Source organism: Rhamphochromis longiceps, linkage group LG7 (assembly GCF_057381845.1).
Source record: "Rhamphochromis longiceps isolate RC_006_pf linkage group LG7, R_longiceps_female_GT1.1, whole genome shotgun sequence".
Taxonomy (NCBI): domain Eukaryota; kingdom Metazoa; phylum Chordata; class Actinopteri; order Cichliformes; family Cichlidae; genus Rhamphochromis; species Rhamphochromis longiceps.
Window position 1 is genome coordinate 63,014,205 of NC_140563.1, and position 14,662 is coordinate 63,028,866.

General features: G+C 39.9%; 1 protein-coding gene across 1 annotated transcript in view; it reads right to left on the bottom strand.

Annotated features, from left to right (window-relative positions):
• The window catches only part of mctp1b (multiple C2 domains, transmembrane 1b), a 42,859-nt gene that overhangs the window by 5,629 nt on the left and 22,568 nt on the right, over positions 1–14,662 (bottom strand). The window contains exons 6-20 of the mRNA XM_085414763.1: positions 11,643–11,681; positions 10,105–10,272; positions 9,881–10,011; positions 8,076–8,262; positions 7,893–7,986; positions 7,678–7,780; positions 5,546–5,648; positions 4,034–4,135; positions 3,399–3,473; positions 2,127–2,246; positions 1,925–2,035; positions 1,789–1,842; positions 1,109–1,218; positions 852–961; positions 66–163 (exon numbers count right to left, since the gene is read on the bottom strand). Coding sequence (XP_085270889.1) covers positions 66–163; positions 852–961; positions 1,109–1,218; positions 1,789–1,842; positions 1,925–2,035; positions 2,127–2,246; positions 3,399–3,473; positions 4,034–4,135; positions 5,546–5,648; positions 7,678–7,780; positions 7,893–7,986; positions 8,076–8,262; positions 9,881–10,011; positions 10,105–10,272; positions 11,643–11,681 — 1,605 coding nt within the window. The remainder of the gene's footprint in view (positions 1–65; positions 164–851; positions 962–1,108; positions 1,219–1,788; positions 1,843–1,924; positions 2,036–2,126; positions 2,247–3,398; positions 3,474–4,033; positions 4,136–5,545; positions 5,649–7,677; positions 7,781–7,892; positions 7,987–8,075; positions 8,263–9,880; positions 10,012–10,104; positions 10,273–11,642; positions 11,682–14,662) is intronic.

The window sequence follows — 14,662 nt, forward strand, 5'->3', positions numbered from 1 at the left end:
AAGTTCTCCTACATACGATGTACCTCTATTTACATGCTTTCTTCATGGATTACAAAATTACCCACCACTTGAACATCAGAGGGGACTCTGGAAAGGAAGTCAAGAAGCTCGTTGTTGTCGATCATGTATGGATCACGAAGTTTCTTGGTGAACTTATTCACACCTGCAGAAAAAACAACTGTTTGAGGACTAGCAGAGACCAAGCAGTCCAAGCTGAGACTGAGTCACCATGGTTCATTACATGATATAAATACAACAACACTAAGGCAAGATCTACAAGATCTTTTTGGTAACCATCAAATCAAGTTGCTTTGATAAAGTCCCATGTAAAAATGCTCATTTGCACTATGAATTAAGATGGTTGCAGCCTGGTATTTTAAAGAATGCCATAACTAATATAGTTTTTATTCTATTACTGTGTTACCTGGCAATAAGTAGCAGGTTTCTCTTCCAGGAAACTGCTTGCTTTAAAAGCTAACTCTACTCTCACAAATATGGTCCAAAAACCAACATGGTGAGCATAAATCATTTAGAACATAGAGCCCAGAAGATAGAAACAGGTGGATGTTTATCTAATTGGATTCCCATTAGATTAGTTACAAGTTTACCCACAACCTTAAAAAATAAAAATAAAATATGAGCACTAAGTATTTCATTAAACATCTAGAAGGGCAGAGACCTCATCCCCCTAAAGCCAGGACCATATTTCATAATTTTGAGGTAAACGATCTGGAGCCTCACAAAAATGTAACTGAAACTCCCTTTCTCGTGCACCAGCTCTACACCAACATAGCGTAACATTTTTTTGTCTGTGTGTGTAGTCGTCTGTGTGTTGTGAAATCAAGACTCACCCCATGCAAGCACGAGGTATCGTAAAGGTATGAGGTAGAGAAGAAATGTGGCCAAACACAAGGCAGTGATTGCCAACCAGCTTAGAAAAGGCACGGTCCAGTTAAAAGTGCTGCGGGTAGAAAAGGACAAAAGAGCTCATTAAAAAAAAACATTCAACTGGATGTATGTGAAAAATCACAAGTCACACCTAACAGCTTCACAACAAACAGCTGCAAAAAGGAATCAGAGAGGAAACTTGTTAACCCAGAAAACATACTTCTTCACTCTCTCTCCAAAGGACGCCACCTCATCCAGAGCATTCTGAACACTGATAAACACGTCCTGAATGGCGTACAGTTTATCCATAAAGCCTTTGGGCTCTGAGTCCTGACAGGGACAGGAGAAACATCATGAATACATAGGCATCATAGGCATGACTGTCCAGATGGTGATTGTGAAGTAATCTTTCCGTGTGTTTGTGTAGGAAAACACATCTTGACTTTGGAAGCCTTATCTTGGTTTTGAGGAACCTGAGACAGCTAGCTAGTTGTTCTTTCTAAAATGTCAGCCAGCAGCATCTAAACCTTCAAAATAAAAGCCCTAAAGACCTTAAACTCTTTAAGGACTTGAACTTTGTAAGACTGTACACAAAAAAACTTTTTCTTAAATGTTTGAAACACTTGTACTACATAAATTTCTAACAAAGAGCTATTATTATTATTACGAGGTTAATGGTCACAAGAATGCCAGATGCTACTTTTGCATATTTGCCTTCATATTTTTTAGGAAACTAATATTATATAATGTAATACTGAGCATGCAGATAGGCAGAAACACATTTTTATCTTTGAAGGCCTAAAAGGCAATCTGGGATAAGCCAAACACCTGTGTTCCTCTATTAAGAAGTCTCTTGGTTAATATTACATATTAATGTTTATAGTTTTAAAACATCATTACCTTTTCCTCTTTATCATCTTCATCAACTTCCCATTCAAACATGCCATCCATGGACTACAACAGAAAATGAAGCGATTATAACGTTGTCTGAAAGAGGAGCGCTTATAGAAGGCCTGCGTTTTACTTGTTTTCTCACCACATCAGCTCCATCCCTGCTGGAGCAGAAGAAGTAGTTCCACACAAGTAGAAGCAGCAAGGCTAGTGGCAGCATGTAGAGCTCAAAATTCCACACCACCACCACAAACAGCTAATAGAAAGCAAAACAACATGACACTCAGTAGATCATTCATCGGTCATGTGTACAGGGATGTGTGTGTGTGCATTAGTGCCTTTCATACCACAAAGGAGACAATGCTTCTCTGTGCAGACTCCCATTCAAAGCAGCTGTTGATGAAACTTCCCCAGCTAATCAGCACCATAATGCAGCGCTTGACTCTGTTGAAGTTCTGCTGGAGCAACTGAAAGACACAAAGATGTTTCTAAACATTTCAGTTGTTACATGACCTAAGCTGTTCCCCCGAGGATGTATGCTTGGACCACTCGTGTTCATCATTTACATACTGTCACAGATAATCCTCAACCATGGCTTAACTTCCTCTTCTGTGCAGACGATTAGCAGCTCTATATAACTACCAAACGCTCTGCCTAGCAACCCCCTTGATCCCTCTTCACTTATTAAATGTCCTTAGGATGTAAACACCAACAATATAGAGCTCCTGGTTGTGGCAATGCTTCAGAATTAGATTTACCTCTTCTAGTTCGTCTAGTTAAAGGCTACGTCTATGGTTACCAACAATGGTCCACACTCTGAGCATCATCCTGGAGTGCTCTTGTGACCAACATAACAATATAGAATAGAAAAGAAATATGCGTTATTGTCCCTCATTGGGGAAATTCAGAAATTCAGCAAAGAGACAGGCAGACGGAGCACGCAAAATCACACAAAGATTAATTTAAAAAAAAAACAAGAAACAAGAGACTGTACGGAGCAAATTTACAACATAAAAAAATACTGTACAGCTATTAAAAATAGCATATTCAGATTCAAAGAAATATGCAGCTGATTAGGATAATTAAAAAAATGTACAAATATATTATATATTACACAATTTCCTTAGGGATTATTAAAGTATTCTGATTCTGATATAGATACAAATATATACTTTTAGCACATAGTTGGCCTTCACTTTCCTTTCACATTGTCCTTTCTACTGGAAGTCCTGACAGTCCCAGTGACTCTGCAGTCATGGTTCACAAACACTCACATATGAAGTCCTGTATCTAGACTGGCTCCCACTAAAGTATCACAAAGACACAAGATCACAACAAAGTCTCTCTCCTCCTCACTCAACATCTCTTGAACCTTGTTCATTTCTACATCCTTCCCCCCCAACCCAAACTAACCTAAACATTGGGAAAATGACAGATCCCTTGGCACTTTGGAAAGTTTTCCTCTTAACACCAGAAATCTTGAAATCTATGACCCTTTTCAGAACCTTTACTCATATTTGTATTGTACTGGCTGGTTGTTTTTTAGTCTCAAGTTATAGAAGAATGATAAGTTTTGTCACCGGTTTGAAAAAACATCAGCAGGAAATACTGATACATACTTGCTTGGAGACTTTTGGTTCTTCTTCAATATATTTCTGTTCTGCAGGAACCACAGTCCTCAAAGCAGCTTTAACCTTAAAAAAGAGAAACACACAATACGGTCTGGCATAACATTTTCTATCTGGTCCAGGAGTTTGTAAAAAGTGGATGTACGTATTGTAGAGGTTTTACATTTTTATTGATTACATTTAGAAGCCAAAAACCTTGTTGACATAAATGTCCTGAAGAACTATGTAAATGGTAAATGGCCTGTATTTGTATAGCGCTTTTACTAGTCCCTAAGGACCCCAAAGCGCTTTACACAATCAGTCATCCACCCATTCACACACTGGTGATGGCAAGCTACGTTGTAACCACAGCCACCCTGGGGCGCACTGACAGAGGTGAGGCTGCCGGACACTGGCGCCACCGGGCCCTCTGACCACCACCAGTAGGCAACGGGTGAAGTGTCTTGCCCAAGGACACAACGACCGAGACTGTCCAAGCTGGGGTTCGAATCGGTAACCTTCCGATTACAAGGCGAACTCCCAACTCTTGAGCCACGATCGCCCTGTAAAACCACAACAAAAGCCAGCCTAAAGTCTTGCTTTGCTTAGTTCTAAAATGAGCATTCACAGCACAGCGTGACTCTCACAGCGTTGTAGATGACATCAATCTCTAGGTAGATGCACCCTTTGGTCGGTGCTGTCAGCTCCTTATTTTTCAACAGGTATCCCTTCTGCTCGCCATTACGAACCTAAAACACAAAAACATAATTGGGTTTGGCTTTAGTTACTTTAACTGGTTATCGATTGTGGGGGTTTGTCTGTATTAATGTAGTCGCTTTACCTTACAATACAAAGCGCCTTAAAGCGACTTTTGTTGTGATTTGGTGCTATATAAATAAAAGTGAATTGAAACTGAACTGATTCTCTGTGATTCAAAAAGACTTTTACATGCTCAGTGGATGCATGTAAGACCAATCTAATGGGCATTCTCTGTTTTTTTAAGCACCTTGTAAGCTTTCAGTTTTCATGCTGCTATTCAAGGTACTACAAGCAATAATAACAGTCCAGCTACACACATGACATTTTGATCATTTGAGTTTCTGAATAAGTTTAGTATACTAAACATCCGCAAAATAGCTACTACAAGAATGAACTCTTTTTCTTTTCAAAGCCTGTCTGGGTTTGTTTTATATCTTAAAGATAGGAGCATCGTAACGTTGGTACTTGTGCCAACTCAGCCAGCTGTAGCTTATTGCTGTTCTCTAAGTCTCAGAGTTTCTGTGTTGATGGCTTCTTAACCCCTTTAATGAAATGATCAAACACATAATATGGCTTGCTATGTGGTGCTACCACTCTAAGAACTGTGTGCTATAGATTTGGAGAAATTCCTGTCATGGTCCTGGGCCATGTTGGCCCAGTGTTCTTAGTTTCCTTGTATGTTTGTATTTTGTTCCTTGCTTAGGCCATGTTTTCTGAGTTGCCCTGTTGTGTTGTTCCCTAAGTGTTTTCCCTTCATGGCTTTTACCCCCTGTGTGCCCCTCTGTGTATCTGTGAGCCCTCGTCTCTCCTTATGTTTTATTCCATGTTTTCCCAGCCCGTTATGTCTGTGTTTTCCCCGTGCTCTCTCTCTCCTCCTGTCTGAACCTCTGTGCACTTCCTGTTTACTTTGTGACTCTCACGCCCGTACATGTCATGTTCAGTTCACCCTGCCCTGTCTCGTTATGATTATCAGTGTCACCTGTGTTCCCCGTGTGTTCCCACTTTCCTCGTTAACCCTCTGTGTATTTCTGTCTGCGTCTCCCTCTGTTCAGCGTGACGTCGTCCCTCATGCTGTGTGTGATTCCCCCGTGTTTCCTGGTGAGCTTTATGTTAGTTTTTCCCAGTTTAGTTTTGTATCTCCTATTATCTTTGGTCAGCAATAAAGCTGCTTTTTGAGTTCACCCCCGTGTGTGTGAGTTTTGCATTTTGGGTCCTCCTCCTGCCTGCCACACAGCCGAGCCTTGACAATTCCAATATTTTCTTTGTCTGAATCGTTTGCACAATTTGCCTAGTGTCTGTTCATTACACCCATACAGCTGGATGCAACTCAACAACCAAACATGTTAGCACTTTACACACATACACATCGTGTGTCTTTCATATACTTTTATTACACTCACATTCAATAATGGAATTGCCACTTTTCCCAGGAAGTCTGCACTCCTGTCTCTGTCTTCATCAAACACTGTCACCTCCAACACAGAGTGAATGTCTTTGACATTACTGAGGAAAAAGGGGAAAAGTATGGTAAATGGACTGGTTCTTATATAGTGCTTTTCTACTCAGCACTCAAAGCCCTTTATACAACTTGGCTCATTCACCCATTCATACACGCACTTTTTTCTATGCTCTTACTATGTAAGTGCTTTCTATCTAACATTCACACACATTCATATAGAGACAGATGCATCAGACAGCATCTTGGGGTTAGTATCTTGCCCAAGGATATTTGGCATGTAGATGGGGAAGAGAAAGACGGAACAGTTCATATGTGGAAATGTATTCAATATTTGGGAAGTGGCATCCCCTGCAGCTTAAGAAAAACTATCTATGAACACTATAACTTTTCTTGAAATTAATAAACCCATCCTTCACCCTTAATATAATGCTGTGTACCACAGCTTTGATCCTGATGTCAACTGTGAGTACGCTAAAACAAAAAGTTATCTAAGAGCTCTGTCAGAATGAAAGACAACAAGGCCAGAGGAAATGGCTGACGTCCTGTTGATTGATGTGTCTGACTGAAAATCAGATTTTGTTTTGTTTCTGATTGGCTACAGGAGGCTTTCAAAAGCAGCGCTAGTTCCACTTCTATTGGCATCCACCTCAGAAATCACCAGTCGGTTTGGCTCTACTTCATACATCGCTCGTGGAGAAGCTCATACAGAGATACTCATTCTTAGGGCTGGGTATCGGCTCTGATTTCTATAACTGATGGCCAATGCGATTCAATTCAGTTAGATTCAGTTTTGACTCAGACAGTCAAAAATATTATAATTTGATTATTTATCAGCACATATCCATATTTTATATCTATGTATAAAAACAAAGCTGACACTTATGAGACTTCCACAGAGGCGTAAGCATCACAGTAGATGCCTTTGTGTCGAAGTAACTGAGGATAAAACACAAAAACATAAAGGAGATTTTCCTGGCCTGGCTTGTTATAGCAGATAACCCCGTTAAAAATATTCTGCAGTAGATCAAAAACAGAGAAAAACCATGAATCAATATATGAGCATTACCTGATGCTGGTTACAAGTTACAGAGGTTTTATTAGAGACACAGCCTAGCATTTTGTAGTTTGGCATGATTTGTAAAAGTTTACATTTCTTTGGTATTAAACAGCAGAAATTAGGCTTTCTTATTGGAGGTCATTTTTTTAAAAAAGGGAAAAAAACAAAACAGGGGCCGACAGCACTGAACACAACGGGAAACTGGTGCGTAATAAACAAGCGAATAATGCAGAAAATAGAGATTTTTTATGGTAAACTGGTAAATTCACGACAATGTTTTTTTGTGAAGCGCAGTTTTGACCTTCTTTTGCTGCTGGTTCAGTGAATTGGGTGGGAGTGACGAAACCTGCAGCATCAGAATCTGTGAGATGCCTCTTTCAGCACGCTATGGTGTGTCTGTGTACGTGCCACCATATTAACATGGGGATTCACACTTTGTGTTTCCATCTTTGTGCTGAATCTGCTTACTGGCTCTTTAATCATTTGCTGTTTTAGCTGTTTGGTGGTTGTTGAAATGATTTCCTGAGCTTTAACCTGAGATTCTGGCTTTACTGGCAAAATTACATTCATATTTAAAAATCACATTCTTCAAATTAAAATCGATTTGAGTCGATTTTTTAAACCCACCCCTCCTCATTCTACTCATCCATAAACTTTTTCCTCTGACAGCCAAGAAGGCTATATATGTATCACAAAAAGCATCCAACTCAATAATCATCATCTGTGTCACCTGCTTTTTAATGAGCTTGATTTGTTAACAGCTTATCTGCACTGAGCAAAGATTCATGAAGTCACAAAATTGCCGTGAAGTCACTAAGGCTTCAGTAACAGCTAAAGGTCCAGGTTCTTCTACTACCTAATTTAGTAGCAACACACAGAACAGTTACTAGAAAACCATAACCAATAAAATACAGCAAAGTGGCAATTTTCATGCATATATATTTTTAATACAAGGAGTTGAAACAAAGGAAATGGTTTGCTTTTTTCCTGGTTTTCACTGATAAATGTCAACTCACAAGGTGAAGACTTTGTTCCACTCTGGATTGAGGTTCTTGTAAACGGTGTGTGTCTGCAGCCTGTCATTGTTCAGCTCCAGCACACAGAAAGGGTCACTTTTACCTGAGCGACCAATCAAGATAATGATAATGGATGAATCACAGTAAGAATGAAGAATAATGCAAAGTATTATGAGCAAGCAAAGGCAAGAAATCAGAGTCATTTTTTCATTTACCGGTTACATCTGCAACCATGAGACCTTCTGCTCTCATCACCTTCACCTGTACTATGCCCACATCTTTTAAGTTAAAGAATGACTTCGTCACACCCTGCACAAGAAAATTGAGCACAACAGTGTAATATGTGTGTTAAGATGGTGTAGTTATTTCATCTGAGTTGCCCTCAGCGTGCTGCTTACATATCGTTGGAGTATCTCTCTACGCTCCTGTGGGTCATCTAGCGGGGTCACAGAGAGGTCGGCGATAGAGACAGCAGCCGAAGCGGTTAGTGTGACCAGCAGCACAACAAAGCCTTGAGACTCCTCTAGTGGCAGCTCCAGGTGATGCGTCTGCTCCTTAGCAAGAGTGGAGAGGTCCAACTGGCAGCTGAACCACATTCAAAACAAAACACACCGAGCTAATGAGCTGAACATTTAAGTAAAAATGAAGTTTGAACCAAAAACTGTTGCTATCTATCTATCTATCTATCTATCTATCTATCTATCTATCTATCTATCTATCTATCTATCTATCTATCTATCTATCTATCTATCTATCTATCTATCTATCTATCTATCTATCAACACACAGACAGACAAACAGACAGATTGGGGGGCATTGCCCCCGAGTGCTCCGATCAGCACAGGTACCACTGTCACTGACCACTTCCTTCACCCCTTGGTATTTCTCAACATTGTAATGTTCCTATGCCTGATGTTGCTCTCACTTGGTATAGTTACATGTATCTTCCTTATCTGATTCTCCACCACAAACATGTCCAGTTGGTTAGCCATCACCATCTGCATCTGAAAGCTCGGACATTCTCAACCACCCTAGGAGGCGTGTCCTGCTTTGACCTCTGGTAGGATTTCTTGATATCAGCCTCTTCTTCTGTCTGTCAGTGGTACATGCAGGCAGGGGCCTATCCTTTCATGATGGTTCTTTCTCTTTTCCTGTTCTTTCTCAGGTTTCTGATACCTGAGGTATTCACTAAGCACATGATCATTTGTGGCCATCATCCTGATGTATTCATGGATTTTTGCTGTTTTATCTGCTGGACTTGGGGTGAAACCCTTCATGCATGGTAAGGAGCTTCCTTGTCTTGATGTCAGTGGTTTCCCTCTCCTCCTTTGGCGGCCTTATTAACCCAGCAGGGTATCTGATGACTGGCGGGCGTAAGTGCTGATTGTCTGGATCTTGTCCTACCGATTCAGCTGACTCCTCAGGACTTGCCTTACTCTCTGGAGGTGTTTGGTGGTTGAGTTTTTCCTAGCAGTCTCTTCATGGTTCCCATTTGCCTTTGAGCTTCCAGTATCAGTATCTCGTTCGTTCCTGTGATACAGCTTGATGTCATCCATGTAGAGGAGGTGACTAATGACTCCTCTTTTCTGTAGCAGTATCCATAGTTAGGCTTGCTGATGTTCTGGCTGAGAGGGTTTAGGCCTATGCAGAACAGCAGTGGGGACAGAGCATCTTCTTGGTAAATCCCACACTTGATGGTGACTTGGTTTGGTTTGAAGTTGAACTCTAGTATTGTTCACCACATCCTCATTGAATGCTCTTAGGGTCCTGTTGATCTTGAATAGTTCTAGGCATTCCAGGATCCATGTGTTAAGCACTGACACATGGGTAAAATAAAATCCACTTTCAAACTGAGAGAAATTACATTACACTTAAACACTAGCATTTGTGAAATGTCAACTGTTCAACATGAATTAGAAATCAAAATCCTTTCTCCCAATAAAATAATAGCACACATTTCTGAAGCTTGTGTCCAAGAATGAGAACACAGACAGAACATTAAACACCACCTAACTAATGCCACCTCACTAACACCTATTAAAAGACAGTTTTTTCTCCATCACTTTTGCCATCTGTTTTCTCCTAGGGGACTGTTGGCTTGTTAGGTTTCTGTCTGCAATAATATAGGGTATTTACTTTGATAACGCTATATAAATAAAGTTGAATTCACACAGAAATCACCCAAACATAAGTAGAGACTGACCGCCCAATGAAATCGTCCCTTCTTCCAGTGTCTTTGTCCCACACCGTGATCTCTAGCACCCCACCTGTCTCTTCATACAGATGCAGGTCAAACTGCTCCCTCCACTGTGGGCTCAGGGTCTTTGGCACTGTCTAGACACACACACACAAATACTGACACATCTCCTCATTTGAAAGAGCTGGGCTTCAAACATGAAAGTATGACCTTAGTTGCACATGCTGTACCTTGCTCTTGTATTTCTGGGGCCCGAGTCTGAACTTGACATATGGGTCACTCAGACCGTTGGGATCCATGGGCATGAGGTTTCGACCCTCGATTAGTGCGATGCTGACTATCCCTCGCCAGAGCTGGGCTTTTCGATGTAGCTCTGACAGACGTATAGACTGCTGCTGCTGGGCCACACACACACACACATACACAACTTTATTTGCCACATAGTAACAACAAGAACACAATGCAGGGCTCTGTTGTTCCTGCTCTAAAAGATGATGATCAATCAAACCTCGAATCATGTTGCTCTAAGGTAAATACAAAAATTAAAAAAACTGCCAGAATAGAGGTAAAGTAGATAAGTCGATAAAGTCCAACAGCCTTGGGATTGGAGAAAAATAGATATTTATTTAAGATTTTTGTATGTTATCAGGCCATACATAAAGGATCCATAAAGTGAATTTCTTGAAAACTGACTCTGTTTTTTAATTCACTTTATGAACATTTTATTGCACAATTAGAATATTTTAGTGCTGGAGTAGCAAAATAAAATTTTGTGTTCAGCACATGTGCTTTTTATGTCTTTACTACACAAGTTTACTCAGCTGAGTTCAAACCCAATAGAGAAATGCAGAAATGTTTTCTCTGAGCAGATCCTTTTGTTTATGTCAGGAGGACAAACTGCTGGACATACTCATGTCAGGTACTTCTAGTAACACCTTTCTACTGAATTTGAGCAGTTAAAGCACTTTCTATTACAAATCCCATTCCACCAATCAAGAACACACATTCATACAGGCCTTTTATCTACATAAGCACTTTGTATTGCTTTCACACAAAATCCACCAACCTTTTAAATGGTAGATGATGCCAAAGGGGTTTGCATTTCCTTGATCTTGGGAAAATAATATTGTCCACCTTATTTCTATATATAATATAGAAATATGGCTAAATAATGTAAAATAATACGATCATTTGAACTGAAAGTTATTCGAGTCCTCTCATAAACCTCATAGGAGGCAGTTACTGTACAATGTCTAGACATTGCCTACGCCGGTATGCCATCTGTACAAACTGCCTTTCCACTCTTCCTGCTCACAAGTCTCTTCACATTCTTCAACTTTTCTTTGTTTGCTCCTTTTATGGGCATCTTTGATTAGTAAAGTTTATTCAAACAGGAGACAGAGCATTTATTGGGGACATGATTAAAGATTAGTAAATCATCCAACTTTTATTTGAAGAAGTAAGGAAGAGAATTAGCTTGGCCTGATAACACCATGTTAACATGGATGAAGAACAGAGCCCTGGTGGCAGATAGTGGATGGAAATGACAGCAGCAAGAGCAAAATATCTCTTGTGATAAAAATATGAACTCAGTAGGGAAAAAAAATCTCTGACACAAGATGGTAACAAGGCTGTCAAGGTAAAGACACAATAAAGTGAAGAGCAGAGTGATAAGCATAAAGCTGTAAGGACAGTTTAAGGAAAGCTGTTACTGCATGCACAGATGATGATGATGATGATGATGATGATGGGCATGGTGATTATTTACCTTAGTGGATCGTTTCCAGGACCTCCTGAGCAGCATAGTCTGAATATACATAAAAATGGATTATTTCTACTGACTTATGCAGGGTGGAAAAGTTGAATGGATAGCTGTAACTAAAGGGCTGCAAAGTGTGTCTGCATTTTTATTAAATAATATGAAAACAGCCAAAACCTCTTTCATTTAAATAGGGTACCATTGTGTTTAAGCCACTAGGGGAAGCTGTAGGATGGGGTTCTGTTAACTAAATGGGAAATAAAACTAAGGGGAGGTGTCCTGCTTCAATTAAGCTTTATAAATAAGGCACCAAAAAAAGAGTCTACCAAAAAAAAGATCTTCACCAGAACTGAGCATTCATTATCTCAGCCTCAGCAGTGTGCCAATTAGAGCCAATGAGACTTTGATCTGTCCAAGCTTTGATTTGAGTGTCATGGTTTTCTGTCTGTTGTTGTTTGTTGTCTTCCTTTCTCTCCGTCTCCCTCCAACTCTCTTTTTACTGCTGTTTCTCTGTATCTGTATCTCTGGCTGCAGCTAGAGAACAAATTCAGACTTGGCCTATTATGAATTTATGTGTTGAATTAAACATGAACAAGATGTGCTGTTTTTAATATCTCAGAGCTGAGGATACAGTTGGAAACCATCTCTTCATGCAGCTCCATTTAACTGAGCAGAAACTATAATCACAGCTAAGCAGACCAAAATAAATAGAATTACTGAGTTTATTCAATACAGTGCAGTCTATGTCTGCTGTATGCAGCTGTTTAAAGAGTTCTCTCCAAAGCCATCCTACTACACTTCTTTGTATTGGATTATGTTAAAGGTTAGCCCTGTCAAGTTGAGCAACTTGATTCATTTCATATCAAGTATTATAGGGCAAGGTTTTGTTTGCAGAGTTGGACAGTATAGCAATGTTAGGAAGTCAGTACAGAAAGAGAAAACAATATGTTATTATCGTGTTATAATCATATTATACACTGCTTTTCTGAAACACAAGTAATATATAAAGATGAATGTCAAGACAGCTCCACCTAATGTAATACAGAAATGGGCACTCGCATCTCACACGGCCGACCCGATTGCAGCAAGAGTCAACTAGTGCTGTGGACAACGTTTCACAAAGTTAAACTTTTGCTTTTTACATAATACGGAATCCATTCATTGTGAAACATTGAGGGGTAATGTCACCACATTTTTGAAACATTTAAGGGAATTTTCATGAATAAAAACTGAGCTGGCTGCTGAGCGGAAAGACAAGCCTAGATGGGGATGCTGATATGTAACTCTAGCAACCGAACTGTGCAAAAATACCTCCCTTTAATTTGTTACATTTTGTTTGCAATGATCTCTGTTCTACAGCTTTCTGGAGGTCTTTCAAAGTTTTTCACTGATTTTGGCTACATTTTCACAAACTTTCTTCTTTGTTCTTTAATTGAATCTATGGAAATGCTAGATGTTGGGGTTTGGGGTTGAACTTCACCCAGATTTTGGGGATCTTGTAAATATTGATGAATTTTGATCCATCAGACACAATACTACCTGGAAAGCATCTAATCAGCAACACTTTTTTTTTCAGCACAGTAATTAACTAAAACACACTGCCAACACAGTGAGAGTTTACCTGGATGGGGAAAAAAAGACACACAGTGGTACACTATTACTCATGCACTGGTCTCCCCAGAGTCTGAACCTAAGCAGTATTGAAGTAGTATGGAATGATCCATATAGAAAACAGAAGAAAAGGCAGAAATATATAAAAAAGAAACGCCTTAAATGTCCTTCAAGAAGCCTGGAAAACTATGGCTTTCTGAGGGCTCCTTTCTGAAGAAAGCTGCCTCAGAGTTTATGCTGTGCTTTTATTTTATTTTATTAATTTTATTAATAAAATACATTTTCTTAATATTATTCTTATTCTTATTTCTTAATTATTAGTATTAATTTTAATCTAATATGTTTCCCCACTAACAATGAAAGGTCAGTCTATAATTTCAATGGTAGGTTTATTTGAACAGTGAGAGACAGAACAATAACAAAAAAATCCAGAAAAATTCATTTCCAAAAAGTTATAAATTAATTTGCATTTTCATGAAGGAAATAAGTATTTAAGGCCTCCCTATCAATCAGCAAGATTTCTGGCTCCCAGGTGTATTTTATAGAGGTAATGAGCTGATATTGGGAGCCTCAACTTGTTACCTGTATAAAAGACAGCTGTCCATAGAAGCAATCAATCTATCCAGATTCCAAACTCTGCACCACGGCCAAGACCAAAGAGTTTTCCAAGGATGTTAGGGTCAAGATAGTGGACCTACACAAGGCTGGAATGGGCTACAAGACCATCGCCAAGCAGCTGGGTGAGAAGGTGAAAACAATTGGTGTGATTATTCACAAATGGAAGAATCATAAAATAACTGCCAATCTCCCTCGGTCTGGAGTTTCAATGATAATGAGAACAGTGTGGAACCAGCCCAGAACTACTCAGGAGGAACTTGTCAATGATCTCAAAGCAGCTGGGACCATAGTTACCAACAGTTGGTAACACAGTATGCTGTGAAGGACTGAAATCCTGCACAGCCCGCAAGGGCACCATTTGAAGCTGCTACTGAACATCTCAATGATTCAGAGGAGGACTGGGTAAATGGTAAATGGCCTGCATTTGTATAGCACTTTACTCAATCCCTAAGGACCCCAAAGCGCTTTACACTACATCCAGTAATCCAGTGATTAGTGGCTGACCTGCTCTGCCACCTGAGCTACAGCCACCCGTGAAAGTGTTGTGGTCAGATGAGACCAAAATTGAGCTATTTAGCATCAGCTCAACTTGCCGTGTTTGAAGGAGGATGAATTGCTGCCTACGACTCCAAGAACACCGTCGTCACCGTCAAACATGAAGTTGAAAACATCATGCTTCGGGAGTTTTTCTGCCAAGGGGAGAGGACAGGTGCACTGCATCAAAGGGAGTATGGATGGGCCCATGTTCCGTCACATGTTGGGTGACAACCTTCTTCCCTCAGCCAGGGTATTAAAAACGT